This window comes from Salvia miltiorrhiza, chromosome 1, assembly GCF_028751815.1.
Source record: "Salvia miltiorrhiza cultivar Shanhuang (shh) chromosome 1, IMPLAD_Smil_shh, whole genome shotgun sequence".
NCBI lineage: Eukaryota > Viridiplantae > Streptophyta > Magnoliopsida > Lamiales > Lamiaceae > Salvia > Salvia miltiorrhiza.
This window is the reverse complement of record NC_080387.1, coordinates 71,734,111-71,750,342: the sequence shown is the minus strand read 5'-3', so window position 1 is coordinate 71,750,342 and position 16,232 is coordinate 71,734,111. Positions and strand designations below refer to the sequence as shown.

The 16,232-nt window shown below is 35.6% G+C and overlaps 2 protein-coding genes across 6 annotated transcripts; both read left to right on the top strand.

Moving 5' to 3' along the window:
- Positions 1 to 746: 746 nt before the first annotated feature.
- Positions 747 to 8,622, top strand: LOC131005808 (phosphoinositide phospholipase C 6-like). 2 transcript variants are annotated; one of them, XM_057932899.1, is made up of 9 exons: positions 747 to 1,259; positions 4,780 to 4,976; positions 5,077 to 5,212; positions 6,109 to 6,303; positions 6,388 to 6,575; positions 6,890 to 7,007; positions 7,674 to 7,826; positions 8,014 to 8,100; positions 8,238 to 8,622. In XM_057932899.1, the coding sequence occupies exons 1-9, from the start codon at positions 945 to 947 to the stop codon at positions 8,529 to 8,531; spliced, it is 1,683 nt and encodes a 560-aa protein (XP_057788882.1). In that variant the 5' UTR covers positions 747 to 944; the 3' UTR covers positions 8,532 to 8,622. The 2 variants fall into 2 exon arrangements, with proteins under 2 accessions (XP_057788882.1, XP_057788881.1); XM_057932898.1 differs by having other exon boundaries at positions 774 to 1,259; positions 6,385 to 6,575.
- A 1,108-nt stretch (positions 8,623 to 9,730) lies between these two features.
- LOC131005807 (phosphoinositide phospholipase C 2-like) lies at positions 9,731 to 15,497 on the top strand. Of its 4 annotated transcripts, XR_009095353.1 has the most exons (11): positions 9,731 to 10,384; positions 11,476 to 11,672; positions 11,753 to 11,888; positions 12,178 to 12,420; positions 12,511 to 12,734; positions 12,896 to 13,013; positions 13,644 to 13,781; positions 13,858 to 13,944; positions 14,022 to 14,319; positions 14,436 to 14,508; positions 14,793 to 15,497. XR_009095353.1 is itself a non-coding variant. In XM_057932897.1 (10 exons), exons 1-9 carry the CDS (start codon positions 10,052 to 10,054, stop codon positions 14,313 to 14,315), a joined length of 1,770 nt encoding a protein of 589 aa, XP_057788880.1. In that variant the 5' UTR covers positions 9,731 to 10,051; the 3' UTR covers positions 14,316 to 14,319; positions 14,923 to 15,497. The 4 variants fall into 4 exon arrangements, 3 of the variants coding, with proteins under 3 accessions (XP_057788880.1, XP_057788878.1, XP_057788879.1); XM_057932897.1 differs by lacking the exon at positions 14,436 to 14,508 and having other exon boundaries at positions 14,923 to 15,497; XM_057932895.1 differs by lacking the exon at positions 14,436 to 14,508.
- Positions 15,498 to 16,232: the final 735 nt, after the last annotated feature.

The window sequence follows — 16,232 nt, the reverse complement described above, 5'->3', positions numbered from 1 at the left end:
ATATTATACTCCCAATGTCCCACGAAGCATGACCCAGTTTTCTTTTTGGTTTGTCCTACGAAGCTTGACCTGTTTTTAAAAATAGCAAAAACTTTATCCTTCACCTTTTCACCTATCACACAAAATATCAATTTCTTAATTCTCGTGCCGAAAAGAACTGAGTCATGCTTCATGGGATGGAAGGAGTACTATAAATGCGACTTTCTTTCTCTTCGAATCATGCACCAAAAGTCTTCTGATTCCCCACAACCCACACCCAAAAACAAAGGGTGATTCTATTCATAATCCACATCTTACTTTTTATAGCCTACATATTTAAAAATATGTAGGCTATAATGAGTAAAATAATATGTAGGCTATAATGAGTAAAATATGGGCTATGAATAGAATCATCCAAAAATGAAAGAGCCTTGCGCTCTAGCGCATAGTCTGCGTTTATAGGAGTCGGATCCAATGAGTTAGGTTCGATTTGGATTCGGCCGATAGCTGACTCAATCAACTTATATAGGTCAGGTTTAGATCGGATTCAGATAATATTCGAGTCATGATTCAAGATTAGAATTGAATTTAGGTTGGGTTGGGTTCGGGCTGGGCCGACCCGCACCCACAGTGGAGCTGAGCTTTTAGCAACTTTTTATTAAAAAAGACCAAAGTAAAAGGAAAAGATATACTTAATTAATATTCTAATTTCTTTGAAACGAAATTAATGTTCTAATTAAGTTGTCATCATATCATATTTAACAAATAATCCACCAAGTAATCACCTCTGTCAGACTGTCAGGAACCACAAAGCTTCCAAGAAAGAACCATTCAACCAATTCATTTCTCTTCCTTCAACGCGTTACACTCTTTACGTGTTCAATACATATATATATATATAGAGAGAGAGAGAGAATCCATAGTTATATATACATACATTAGGAGAGAGAGAGAGAGTGAGGGAGATGGGGAGTTACAACTACTATCGGGTGTTGGGGTGCTTCAACCGGAAATTCAAGATCAGCGAGTTGCAGGCGCCGCCGGACGTGAGGGCGGCGTTCGTGAAATACGCGGAGGGGGCGGAGCACATGACGGCGGAGCAGCTGCGAAAGTTCTTGGTGGAGTACCAAGGGGAGGAAGCCTGCACCGCCGCCTCCGACGCGGAGGCCATCGTGGCCACAGCATTCAACCGCCGCCACCACCTCGGCCGCCGCTTCACCCTTGACGACTTCCTCGATTTCCTCTTACAAGATCATCTCAATGCCCCCATCACTTCTCAGGTACCTTTTCTAATTAATCAAATGCCCGATTAATACATTCAATTTCACCCATATATTTTTATAATTTTAACATAAGTTTTGGAGCGTTACAATAATGTCAAAATTGTGACATCCTCATAAAAAATAAAAAAATAATCCTAATTTGTTTGGTCAATGAGAAGTTGATACGTCCAGCATAATACTCCCTCCGTCCCAAACGAAATGTCCTGTTTTCCTTTTTGGGCTGTACCAAACGAAATGTCCTGTTTCCTTTTTTGGCAATACACTCTCTCTCTATACTTAATATTTAAATAATTTCCACCAACCCACTTTATCTACTTTATACACATTTCTTAATCTTCGTGCCGAAAAGAAATAGGACATTTCGTTTAGGACGGAGTGAGTACTAATTGAGTCAAAAATATTTTTGGCATTAGCTCCCTGTGTAATAATTAAGTGTCTTATTTTAGATAAGAAAGTAGGCTCCATCACTTTTTACTTTTTTTTTACCTTTAATCATTTCTATATTAATTCAATTTTCTAACAAAATACATATAGGTGCGCTCTACCACTTTTTTATTTTTTTAAACTTTAATCATACTCTATTAAATTCTCGTCCCTAAACAAATTAGGATACTTGCTATGATGCACGGATTCTTCAAAAATCAGCATGTACGGCGAATCGAATTCTTTTAGGGTGCGATTCTCTCGGATTCTCGTCGGATTCGCACCCAATTAGCCACGTGGCGTATCTTTTAAAACAATTTATAAAAATAAACAGGATTCGCAAATTTCATAGGCGAAATTCACGTATCTCGTGCACGAAAGGCCTACACAAGGTTATTTTGATAATAATTTTATTTTGGGTTAAGTATCAATTTGGCCCCTAACGTAGAGGCCCCTGTAGCTATTAACACCCTATGGGCAGGGTGTGTCAACTAAGCCCCTGAAGTACCTAATTTCCGCCAATTAACCCCTCCGACTTAACGGACGGTTAACACCGTTAACTATTTTAATTTTTTAATTTTTTTATTTTATTGGTGGTGGGACCCACACCATCTTCTTCACCAAGCTCGCCGGAAACCTAATCCACCCCTTCCCCAAAACTCCGGCCCACCACCGCCAAATCAGATCCAGCCTCTTCTCTCGGATTTCCAGATTCCGATATAAAGTTCTCTCTAAATTCAATATTCCAGTGGAGATTAGCTTTTACGGGGGGTAGCTAACAATTCCTAACAATCTCCTTGAAGAATGGGGGAGAGGGAGCTTGGATTCCTCTCTTTTTTCTCCTGCAAATTTCTTTGATTCTCGTCCAATTGCTGAACCTCGGTAGATCTATTTTTCGAGATAGTTGGGGAAAATTCAGATAAGTGATGGGCTTTCTCTCTCCTATGTTCCATCGATTTCCAATTGAGGGGGGATTCTACTGTTCTCTCCATCGATTCCTTATCTGGGTATCCCACAAATCCAAATGGAGGATCTGATCTGAGTTTTGAGAAGAATGGGAGAGGAGTTCGAAATTTCTGGCAATATGTTGGGGTTTTTGATCGGTGGAAAGGAAAAAATCTCATAGGGCTAGATCTAAGCCTCTCTCTCTACAAAGCATCTTCACCGTCAAGCATTTCTCTCCCTCGCTCAGTCTCTCCCCACAGATGGTGTGGGTCCCACCACCAATAAAATAAGAAAATAAAAAAATTAAAATAGTTAACGATGTTAACCGTCCGTTAAGTCGGAGGGGTTAATTGGCGGAAATTAGGTACTTCATGGGCTTAGTTGACACACCCCTGCCCATAGGGTGTTAATAGCTACAGGGGCCTCTACGTTAGGGGCCAAATTGATACTTCACCCTTTTATTTTCAGTTATGACTTATATATTGGACTAATAATATTTGAATCGTTATATTGTTGCTCAATTAACTTTTATAATTGAAAATGCTTAACTTTTGGGTAAAATAAAATGTAAATTACATATAATTAATTTAAGAAAATTTAAATTGTATATAGTTTATAAGCATTATATATCATAAAATTTTAATAATTAGATGTATTCTTGCCGAATCGCACCCTATAATTTTTAAAAATCTGTATCCCCGTACTCGTATCATATCGCTCCCGCATCCGCACCCCCGTACCTATGCAACATAGGATACTTGTTATGAGACGGAGGGAGTATATATTATTGGAGAGGTTGGGGGATGAGATTGATAAGATTTGAGAGTGGATAAATAATAAGTTGAATTATTTTATTAATTATATCTTATTACTTAAAACAAACACCTCATTTATATTTTAATTTCCTACAAATTTTTTTGAAGTTAATTAATTACGGTGGAGATTAATTTTTTAAAAAGAAAATCGCAGAGGAAAACTATTGTACTAGGTTGGAAAGTAATGCTTTTTCTTGGATTTGGAAAATAATGATTTTTTTTTTACACTGATATAAACTGGGAAAGAGAAAAGAATACAGAGAGGATCTTAAATGCAGTTTGAGTAGTTGTAGTAATTAAAAGTATTCGTACAAAAGACATTAATTAAGGATTGGAAATTTCGGAAGTTAATTAATTAATTAATTATTATTATCCCTCTAGACAAACTTTCTTCGTAATTAAGTTTATCAAGTTCTGTGAAATTTCCCCGCTTTGGTTTGGATTTTTCATGTGTTGACCTAGCGGTAGGCGATACAAATAACAATAAATCTATGCAGCTACATTGTGGCCACCCACAAACTAGTATAATAAGAAAAATCTTGATTTATTTAATTTATTTTTTAAAATAAAAATAGGATTTAGTTATTTTATTACATTGTACTTATTTTATGTTTTATATTTTTTTGTATTTTTTATTTTTAATTTATTTTTTAATAAAAATAAAAAAGTTATCAAAAAATTGCAAAAAAATAACTACAATGTAGAGAATATGATAAAATAACTAAATCTTATTTTTATTTTAAAAATAAGTTAAATAAATTAAATTATTTTATATTTAGGTAAATTGTGGGGGGCCACAATGTGGCTGTTTAGCATTATTCTACAAATAATTGGAAAATAATTCATTAAGAACTCATCCAAGAAAATGTGGCTATAAGGTGGAGAGAAAATTAATAGGTCAAGAATCAAACCAATCAGCAATCCTTAACATCTAAATTGAAGTTTAGTGAATTAAACCCCATCAAAATCTAACATTTGACCTTTTCAATTAAAGGCTCGAGCATAAGAATTTATTGGAAATTGAAGTGTAGTGAATCTGTTGGTGATTTCAATTGCATCGTATTAAATGATTTGAGAATCTCCAACTGAGACCACTCGACCGATTCTATTACAAATTAAACAAAATATTTAAATAAAATACAATCCACAAGTTGTCGCTGATACTGGAATGCAATGACCTATTACTACTAGAGAGTGCCTAGTATCTGAACCTCCTTCTTATGGTTCACTAATTGTTACATCTTCTTATTCACATATTGCATAAATATACAATTATAAGTGCAAATTAAATAGATTAGACTTAGCTTACAAATTAATTTGTGAATTAATGGCAGGTGCATCATGACATGAGTGCTCCAATGCAGCATTATTTCATATACACAGGCCACAATTCCTACTTAACTGGAAACCAGTTGAGCAGTGAGTGCAGTGAAATCCCAATCATTAAAGCTCTAGAAAATGGTGTTCGAGGCATAGAGTTAGATCTATGGCCCAATTCTACCAAAAATAACATCCATGTTCTTCATGGGAGGTAAAATTTATACTGCATTATTTTGCAAGAATTATAGAAATATACTTTGATGAATATCAAGAATAAAATTAAATGATTTTTTTTAAAATACATGGTGCAGGACGTTGACTTCTCCGGTATCACTGAGGAAATGCTTTGAGTCTATCAGAAAGCATGCATTTGTTAAATCTCCCTACCCTGTCATCATCACTATAGAGGACCACCTCACTCCAGAACTTCAGGCTAAAGTTGCAGAGGTAATTAATACTCCCTCTGTCCCTGAAATAAGTTCCTCTTTTTTCTTTTTGGGACGTCCCCCAAATAAATTCCTCTTTCTTTTTTTCCATTTTTGAACAACTACCCCACCACTAATAATACTTTATTTATTCTTACTTTTCACTTTTTCACCATTCTCAATACTAATTATAACACTTTTTCACATTTCACCACTCCCAATACTAATTATAACATATTTTTCTCCACTATTAATACACTTTACCACTTTTCCTTAAAACTCGTGACGTCCCCAAAGAGGAACTTATTTTGGGGACGGAGGGAGTAAAACTCGTGCCGTCCCCAAAGAGGAACTTATTTTGGGGACGGAGGGAGTATATATATATATATATATATATATATATATATATATATATATAGAGAGAGAGAGAGAGAGAGAGAGAGAGAGAGAAAGGATCCTTTACAAATAATTGTACTTCAATACTTCATTCGTTAAACGAAAAAGAGTCTCATATCATCTTGGAAACGAATTTTAATAAAGTTGTATATAAGGGCTTGGAAATTTTGAAATTTTGTGTGTGTAATACTTTTTTTATATATATAAATTTACAATATTAAATAAAGAAATTAAAAGATCGCTTTTATATATATATATATAAATTTATAATATTAAATAAAGAAATTAAAAGACCGCGCCTCAGGGGACTCGAACCCAAGACCTTTGGCCTTAGGCATCAACCTCTTACAGCTTGGCCAACACACGCACACCATATTTGTAATACTAGATTATGACTAATTAGTTTATTTTCAAAATTTGAGGCTAGCTCCTCAAATTTAGGGGCTCTATGCCTTTATTCCCCTCTTTCCTGATTGTTAGATTAATGAATGTAAATTAATTTGGGAGCTTTTTTTTTTGTAGATGGCAACACAAGCTTTTGGTGATATGCTTTATGTTCCAGAGTCAGAGTGCTTGGATGAATTTCCTTCACCTAATGAGTTAAAGCACAAAATAATACTCTCTACAAAGCCACCAAAGGAATACCTTATAAATAACAAGGATGATGAAACTTCAGCTGATCTGCAGGAAAATAATTCGTCCGAGGACGACGACAAGGTGAAAATTAATGGCAAAATTGTTTGAAGATGTTACATGAATTAATAATTATTTTGTTTAATTTTTCCTTGCAAAATGAAGCAGAGCGACGAGGAGAATGAAGAGATGAAGAGGGCGCCGGAATATAAACGCCTGATAGCGATTCGTGCCGGAAATGCCAAGAAAGGTTTGAGGCAAGCGCTCATACATGGAAGCCACACAGTTAGTAGACTTAGTTTGAATGAACAAAGGCTTCAAAGGGCTGTAGATTTGTATTCAACACATCTTATAAGGTGCTTGCTTGCTATTTCTTTTCTCATAAATATATATATATATAGAAAAGAGATCATATAGATCCTCTAGCTTCCCGTAATACAGTAATCCCCTCACCAGTGCATAATGTTTATGCATTTTTGTGTTCAATTTATGCGCTGATGAGGGGATCTATAGTACTACGGGAAGTTAGGGGATTTATATAATCTCTTCTCTTCTATTTTTTTTTTGAATAAATTATAAGTAAATAAAAAAAAATTAAAGATCGTGCGACAGAGGACTTCTTCTCCTCTATATCATTGTTGAAACTTGCTTCTTATCCATGATGTTGTAGATTCACCCAGAATAATATCTTGAGGGTATTTCCTAAGAGCACAAGAGTAACCTCATCCAACTTTAAGCCCATTACATGCTGGATGCATGGAGCTCAGATGGTGGCATTTAATATGCAGGTTCTTTTCATTTTCTCATCTTTGTAATATGTGATGTGCCTACATTTCTTGCTTATCTATAACCCAATATGATATAGTTAGGAATCATTATTATGATTTCTCCAATCTCACTTTTTGATTGGCATATGAATCTAACAATTAAGGGTCTTGAGATATTTCAATCAGTCTTAGGAAACAATGAATTTATTTGTATTATTTTTAGGGGCTATGACAAAAAATACACGAACTTTGGTGAAAATTACAATTTTCACCTGAACTTTCAAGTTTCAACTAAGTCAAAAAATAAATAAATTTATATTTTAATTGCAATTTTCACATGAATTTAACTTCCGACAAAATTAGAGCTTACTTGTCAATTGGAAAAGACCTCCCAAACTTAATATCGAGGTCCCAAGGAAAAGAGGTCTATCTATGATCCTAAGGCCAATTGATATTAAGTTTGGGAGGTCTTTTCCGACTACATACTAAGCTTTAATTTCACCGAAAGTCAAACTCAGGTGAAAATAACAACTAAAATATAAGTTCATGTAATTTTTTTTTTTTGGCTTTATTGAAAGTTTAGGTAAAAATTTCCATTTTCACTATAGTTTGTGTATTTCTTAGCTATAAAACCCATTAATTTTATTTATCTAAACTAATCCTCAAAAGTAAACACCCCTTATACAGGGCTATGGAAAATCGCTTTGGATGATGCATGGATTGTTTAGATCCAATGGAGGCTGCGGTTATGTGAAGAAGCCCGATTTGCTTATGAACAAAGGTCCAAACGAAGAGGTTTTCGACCCCAAACTAACACTGCCTGTGAAGAAAACATTGAAGGTGAGTTCAAAGAGATCATGTCTGAAAACAGATCATGTATTTTTTTGGTTTCATCTTTTTTCATAAAAGATGATCAATAATGGTTTCCCATTTTCCCTATTGGTTACTCGAAACCCTCGACCTATTGATTGAAGGGAAAGCGTCGAAGCTGCGATTTTAACTAGGTATTACACAATTTTTTGACTAGGTAACTGTGTACATGGGAGAAGGATGGCGATTGGACTTCAGTCACACGCACTTTGACACCTATTCACCACCAGATTTCTATACTAAGGTTCGTCTACGAAAAAGTTATCACTTTCATTTATAGATTAGGACGATCCACACACTCCACTCACATTTTAAAGTGAGACTCTTACTTTACTCACATTTTATTAAAACTCGTGTGGTCCACAATGTGATAAATTTTAGGTGCACATAGTTGGCGTGGAAGCAGATGCTGCAAAGAAGAAGACGCGGATAAAGGAAGACGACTGGACTCCGTATTGGGACGAGGAGTTTGTGTTCCCATTGAGAGTTCCGGAGTTGGCTATTTTGAGGATTGAAGTAAGGGATCACGATACGCCGGAGAAGGGGGATTTTGGCGGCCAGACGTGCCTGCCCGTATCCGAGCTGAGGCCCGGGATACGGGCAGTTCCCCTATACGACAGGAAGGGTCACAAATACAAGTCTGTGAGGCTCCTTATGCGCTTTCAGTTTCTGTGACAAACACACCAATTCTTGTATGTATCTATGGATGTGATTGTGTTGAGAAAGTTTTGATCAAATGGCTTATAATATGTTTCAAATCAAGAAATATTAATAGTGAAAAGTACCCAACTCTCGTTCTCGGTGATAAAAAAATGTTTACAAGGTTAAAATGTATTCCCTTCGTCCACAAAAAATAATCAATTTTTCACATTTTGGGACGTTCACAAATTAATACCTTTCTATTTTTGAAAACTTAATTTCTCACATACTAAGCCCTTTCTCAACTCACAATTAATTATCACTATTAATACTATTTTTTTTACAATACATTTATCTATTTTATTAAAACTCGTAACATGCATCCTCCTCTAAGTTCATAATAAAAAAAATGAAAATAATTACTCCCTCCGTCCCACGAATCTTGACACGTTTGATTTCGGCATGAGAATTAAGGAGTTATAGATTAGTATTTAAGTGTGTAGATAATAAAGTATAAAAGTGATAAAGTAGGAAAAAGAAGATAATAAAGTGATAAAATAGGAGAGAGAATGTAATTAAGACTCTTTATTTTTGGACTAATTATTACCTTATTTGAAAATGTGTCAAGATTCGTAGGACGACCCAAAAAAGAATTCGTGTCAAAATTCGTAGGATCGAGGGAGTAATTTTTATTTTTATACAATATTCATCATTCTTCTACCCACTATATATTGCATGCATAACCAGACAAACATGACTAGATAAGTACAATTTCATGCATAATTTCCATGCAAATGTCATACTCACAACATAATGATTGCGATATGCTCCCCATTTTCATAACAAAGTACAAGATCAACATGTGTAAGATATTTTTGAAACAAACATGTCACCATTCAAGTGTAACTACACCCAACATATATTTCTAATTTTCCATTTTGTTTATCCATAAATAAATATATATATATATATATATATATATATATATATATATATATATTTATAATTTATTTATATTTTTCATTGAAAATGAAACTGAACGAGCATCTTCAATTTGATTTTTTATTTTTCTCACAATGACCGAAGCGAGCCAGAGAAACGATAATTGAAAAAATGCAAATCCGAAAAAAAATAAGATGGTTTTTTTTTTTTGTTGAGAAAAAATAAAGATGTTTTCATGAAGAGTTATTTTTAGCATTTCAATCAGTGTTATTTTGATCGTAAACTCACCAAGTGTACATAATTATTTCTTAAAATTAGTTTTAAATACTACGTAAATAATTTTAATTTTTGTAAAAAAGAGTATGCAAAAAATAAAATAAAAATATAAATCGAGCATGACGTCGACGATAAATTTTGCAGCAAACGTTCACGCCAGCGTCGAATCCGTGGCCAATCCGCCGCGGCGGCGCCCATGCGACATCTTCCATCCTCCGAAATCAATCGCATTTTTTCTGAATTAAATTCCAACAAATTCCTCCCCTCTCCCGCAAGCAAAGGCGCCGCGATTAATCACATTCGCAATCGACGCAAAATAAAATAAATCCGGCGGAAAAATGTCGGGGAAACAGACCTACCGCGTGTGCTTCTGCTTCCAGCGGCGGTTCCGGCTGGCGGCGGCGGAGGCGCCGGACGACGTGAAGGCGATGTTCTTCAAGTACACGGCGGCGAACGGGTTCATGAGCGTGGAGCAGCTGCGGCGGTTCATGGTGGAGGTGCAGAAGGAGGAGAACGCGACGCTGGAGGATGCGCAGGCGCTGATCGATGGGGTAAGCCCCCTCAATGAGCTCAAGCATCTCACATTGTTCCACAGGCGCGGCCTCAATGTCGAGGGTTTTTTCAAGTACTTGTTTGGGGATTCTAATCCGCCTCTCAATCCCAAACTAGGGGTAATCAATTTTTTGCATACTTTTTATTTGTTTTTACATATTTCTATCTTGGTGGGCTGTTTGACTAAACTTATTTAAAAGAGCTTAGAAGATATAATGTCTCAGAAAATTTATAAGTAGTCGAAATTTTTAGATAATTGAAATTATAAGTTAGAGACTGAATTATAAGATAGGGAGAAAGTACTGATTAGACATAAAATTGTAGAGGGTGAAATTGTAAATGTATGGAGTATTTTTGTAAACTAGTTGTTGATTATAAAATAATGAAAAAATAAGTTAGGGTTGAATAATTTAACTTTTTGGAACTTTGGTGCTTCCAATAGTGAACTAGAATTCCAGCTTCCAAATTGCTACTTTAACTTCGGAAACTCACCTAATAACATCTGCTCCAATAATAAACCAATTTTTAATTTTTAGAGAGTCCCGCTATGATATTAATTCATATGAAAGTGTGGCTGGAAATTGTATTGTGTTAGGCGGGGCCCACGAGAAAAAAAAAAAAAAAATCTAGTTTCTTGTTTCTCCAATGGTTTGAAATGTGGTTTCCAATTTTTGAAAGCTACTATTGAAGGCACCCTTATGAGTTCTTAAAACTTATTTTTATAACTTATAAGCGAGCTTAAGGTTACCCAAACACCCTCTTAGTATTGATTGTTTAAGATGAAGCAAAATAGGAATCTTTTTTTTTTTTTTTTGAGAACCTAAAAATAGGAATCTTTAGTTGTATTGTATTCCTCATAAGTAACACAGAATTTTTTCACTTCTCTCTCAAAACAATATATGCATAATTTTTCACATATTGGTGCATATTTTCATTTGCTTTTGGTTTAAGTTAATTACTATCTTATTTCGAATTACTTGTTTGTTTTTCTCTCCTCACAAACTAAGTTAAAGCTTAGTTTGATAGTCCTGGTTTTTCCATTGACACAAAGTATCATAATGGATAAGAAGATTAATCTTTTTCAACAAAGTTGTCCAATAACAAGAATGAAAAGAGAGACTAGATCACAATGTGCAGTTGATGTGTGGTTGTGAATATGAACTTCAACTATCTTCTTCTCTGATTGTCCAAATATTACTTTGCTATCCAGGTTCACCATGATATGAATGCTCCACTGTCTCATTACTTCATATACACAGGCCACAATTCATATCTCACAGGGAATCAACTAAGTAGCGATTGCAGCGACATACCTATCATAAATGCACTGCATAGAGGTGTGAGAGTTATCGAGCTCGACATATGGCCTAATTCCAAACGAGACAACGTCGAGGTTCTGCACGGGAGGTATGCCTTCGTTGCAGCTCCTTTCGTATTGGATGCTATGCTGCAGTTGAGTATAAATTTGACAGAGCTTTGGATTGCAGGACGCTTACGGCTCCAGTTAAACTCATCAGATGTTTGAGATCTATTAAGGAACATGCTTTCGTTGCGTCTGAATATCCGGTCGTGATCACACTCGAAGACCATCTGACTCCGGAGCTTCAGGCGAAGGCGGCTGAGGTTCGTTTTATGGTGTTTTCTTGTAAGGGTCCATTAGGGCACTAACATCGATTCATTTATTGATTTTATTTGCTATGTGTTGAGTCTAGTTACTATTTTCCATCAAATTTTTGTTGCCCGGATATTGCTTTAGTATTATTCACAGTGTAGGATTACGATACTCGATTTGCTGATTATACTTCAATTGCAATGACACTAGTTATCTACGCATTACAAATGACACTTTTAATAACACAAAATGATACTTTTAATGTGTGCAAATGATACTTTTGCTCGTGACTGAATCCAGATGATAACTAAAACATTTGGAGACATGTTGTTTTCACCTGATTCGGAGTGTTTGAGCGAGTTCCCCTCGCCGGAATCTCTGAAGAGAAGGATCATCATATCAACCAAGCCTCCCAAAGAGTACTTGCAAGCCAAGGATGCTAAGATACATGAGACTGCCTCGAAGAAGGGGAAGGATACAACGACGCAGGAGCCTTGGGGAAAAGAAATCCAGAGTTTCAGAACTAAAACTAATGTAAATAAGGTTAGTCTATGGATATGATCATGGATAGTGTTGAGCATATTCACCATTATCTTGTCTAGTTCTGAGCTTGCACCGTTGTTTCTCTTCAAGGTTGGTTATTTAGATACAGAGTCTGATGAAGATGACGAAGAGGATTCCAAGGTGGATCAATACGAGGTACCTGAGTATAGGCGTTTAATCGCAATTCATGCTGGGAAGGGGCATGGTGGGATGCAGGATTGGCTTAAAGTGGAGGCTAACAAAGTCAGGCGCCTTAGCTTGAGCGAGCACGAGTTGGAGAAGGCGGTTCTAACTTATGCACAGGATATTGTGAGGTAAGTTCCTTTCTATGTTTAGCAATTTGCATCTGTGATTTCTCAAAAGCATCATCTTATGTCAAGGCCTTCATTGGGATTGATTGCTTTATATATGTCACCTAGTGATTTTTTGTTTTAGTACAATACACAATCTTAATCTTGGTGTTGTTTTGATACAGATTTACGCAGAGGAACTTACTGAGAGTGTATCCAAAAGGCATACGTTTCGACTCATCCAACTACAACCCCTTGATTGGATGGATGCATGGTGCTCAAATGGTTGCATTGAATATGCAAGTGAGTACAATTTTTCTTTGGTTAATAGTGTTTTATGTCCCGAACTTTCGTTTTTTGTAAAAAATACTGAACTTTCAGCATTTTTCATAAAATGTCCCAAACTTTCGCTTTCTCCTAAAAAACCCTGAACTTTCAACATATTCTATAAAATGTCCCACTACACAAAATTCAGTGATGACTCTTCTCAAATTGATTGTTCCCAAGTTATGAATCTTATACCACTAAGTTGATAATTTGAGACTTCTCTGACGAAACGAGTCGTATTTTGGTCACCAGATTTTCTATAGCATGATATTTTATGGAAAACGACGAGAATTTGTGGTTTTTTAGAGGGAAAAAAAGATCGAGACATTTTATGAAAAATGCAGAAAGTTAGGGATTTCTTAGGAGAAAACAAAAGTTTGGGACATTTTATAAAAAATGTTGAAAGTTCGGGATTTTTTAAGAGAAAACGAAAGTTTGGGACATAAAACACTATTAATCATTTTTTGTTTCATAACATAAAAAATGACCACAACTTTGTATTTGAATGTAAAGAATAGACAAAATGCATGATTAGGAACTCTTTCTGTATTGGATTTGAGTTAGATTTTGTAGTTCAATACTATGACACATTAATTTCTGCAATAGGGTTATGGGAGAGCACTTTGGTTGATGCATGGCATGTTCAGGGCTAATGGTGGCTGTGGATATGTTAAGAAACCAGATTTCTTGTTGAAGGGTGGAGACGTGATCTACGATTCGTTGCCCGTGAAAACGACGTTGAAGGTGAGCTGAAAACAGTCTGTGGCTCATCTTCTTCAAGGCTGCAAAATCTCTATTTCACACATGCTTGCTGCTGCAGGTGACTGTGTACATGGGTGAAGGATGGTTTTATGACTTCCACCACACCTACTTTGATAACTATTCTCCTCCTGATTTCTATGCAAGGGTATGTAGCTAACACAACCTTATTTTCATCGAATGTAAGAGCAAGCTTTGTGCATACATCTTTCCTCCTATTCTCAGGTAGGAATTGCAGGAGTGCCAGCTGATGTAGTGATGAAGAAGACGAAAACGCTTGATGATAACTGGATACCGAACTGGGATGAGGTGTTTCTGTTCCCGTTGACGGTTCCTGAGCTGGCGCTTCTTCGCGTTGAAGTGCACGAGCACGATACGTCGGAGAAGGATGACTTTGCCGGACAGACATGCCTCCCCGTCTCCGAGCTGAGACAGGGCATCCGGGCCGTTCCCCTGCATACGCGCAAGGGGGAACGCTTCAAGTCCGTTAGGCTGCTGATGCGGTTCGAGTTCATCTGACCTGGTAATTAGGTCTCTCTCATGTTATTCTAGTAACTGATCTCTTCGTTCGCAAAAAATAGTCTATGTTTGCCATATTTGGACGTCCACAAAAATTAGTAACTTTATATCACATGATAGATCACTTTCTCCACTCACAATACAAATAATTAGTCCGTGAGGCTGCTGGTGCAATTCGAGTTTATTTGATCTGGTAATTAGGTCTCTCTCATGTTATTCTAGTAACTGCTCTCTTCGTCAACAAAAAGTAGTCAATTTTTGCTATTTTTGGAATGTCTACACAAAAATTAGTTTATTTTCATTTTTAAAAACTTTCTATCACATGATGGATCTCTTTCTCCACTCACACTATCTTTTATTAAAACTCGTGTTGTCTCCTTCTAGGACTATTTTTTGTGGACGGAGGGAGTATAACTGATTGCATAAACATGCTACTTGATTTTTGGCCTAATCACAAAATGTTGGCCTTTGTTACAGCTAGCTGCAGCTAAAGTTATGTTTGTCCAAATTTGCCTCTCAAACTACCCAAACTAGCATAGGATGATCCTCCTTTTCATACTGATTTTCTTGCCAACTCCTCTCTCCTCACTCGCCTCCGTCAACTCAGCCGGAATCTTGCATCTTCCGGCAGTCAAGTTACGCGGCACAACCCACAGAAAGGGCTTCCCACTGTTAACCAGAGCTTGCCCAAAACTCCATCATCTCCTGCCTGCTTAGAGTTGTGATGTTGCCGAAGCTCAGAGACTGCAGCGGCTGATCATCCTCGACGAGGCCGCCACGGAGAGGCCGGAGGTAGGCATGCCAGGAACTCCCACCAACCTCTTCATGTCACAAGATTCTTCATCAGTTTTAGCTCAAATGGAAGCTTCTGGAAGCATGTTCGAAGCTGCTAAGGTTTGAATGGGAGCTCTGTTGCTTGGATATGAGCTTTGGAACACAGAAGCAAGTGGCGGAGACGCGACGACGGCGGCGATTTCAGCAAGTGAGTCAACTGGGATTTGGTTGTGCCATTGATGGATGTATTGTCGAATTCAAGCTTCACTCGTTCATGATAGATAAGCTAATAAGCTAAATATCATCAGGTTCAAGTTTGACTTATTTAATCTACGAGTTTCACTGAATAATTTTTACTAAAATAAGTATTCGAAATTGTTTATGAATAATAGGTCGACCTGTTTAATACCCCGATTCTGTTTAAAAAGAAAAAAAATCCCATCAACATTTATTTTTTTCAACTAATATGTCGAGAGTTCGAATCATCTAATGTGTAGGTATGAGTATGAGTAGTAACTCAACAAAATAGTATATTTAGAAAATCTATACTATATTAAGAAGGCAGTTTTTAATTTGAAATCAATTTTAAAATTGAGTGGCAATTTTGTAGTTATAATAAAATTGAAGGTTTATGTTTAAACTATAGTTTTCTTTTTATTTTCCATTTCTTTAACTTCTTATTTGTTATTTTATTTATTTCCAAAATTGTGAAATTCGATTAATTATAAAATATTTAATATGCATACCAAATTAAAGATCACGATACGAGCTTTAATTTGATATATTTTATACAAATATTTGATTTAAAATGTATAAATTAAATTTATTTAAATATTAGTAAAATTTTATAAATTTCTCTCTCCTCTCTCATCGTTTTGAAGAAAATGTATTTTTAATTCTTTTTTATTAGTATATTTTTATTTTTTAACTTATTTTTTTTTGCTTTTCATAATATCAAATTTTATAATTGTAAATTCTTTTTTAATTTTTTTATTTTTTAATATTCAATTCAAATATATTTAGTTAAAATTAATTTTTATTATATTTATGAGTATGATAATTGAATTAGTATTAATTTTTATATAAATATAAAAAATAAAAAATATTTTCTCGTGCATTGCACGGGATGCAAATACTAGTACC

What these genes read in the sequence shown, in the direction of transcription:
- LOC131005808 (XM_057932898.1), top strand. Translation starts at nt 945, where the DNA reads ATGGGGAGTTACAACTACTATCGGGTGTTGGGGTGCTTCAACCGGAAA. An exon ending in ATGCCCCCATCACTTCTCAG is followed by an intron (nt 1,260 to 4,779) that starts GTACCTTTTCTA and finishes AATTAATGGCAG; the next exon opens with GTGCATCATGACATGAGTGC. An exon ending in TGGTGGCATTTAATATGCAG is followed by an intron (nt 7,008 to 7,673) that starts GTTCTTTTCATT and finishes CCCCTTATACAG; the next exon opens with GGCTATGGAAAATCGCTTTG.
- LOC131005807 (XM_057932897.1), top strand. Translation starts at nt 10,052, where the DNA reads ATGTCGGGGAAACAGACCTACCGCGTGTGCTTCTGCTTCCAGCGGCGG. An exon ending in CTCTCAATCCCAAACTAGGG is followed by an intron (nt 10,385 to 11,475) that starts GTAATCAATTTT and finishes TTTGCTATCCAG; the next exon opens with GTTCACCATGATATGAATGC. An exon ending in CTAAAACTAATGTAAATAAG is followed by an intron (nt 12,421 to 12,510) that starts GTTAGTCTATGG and finishes TTTCTCTTCAAG; the next exon opens with GTTGGTTATTTAGATACAGA.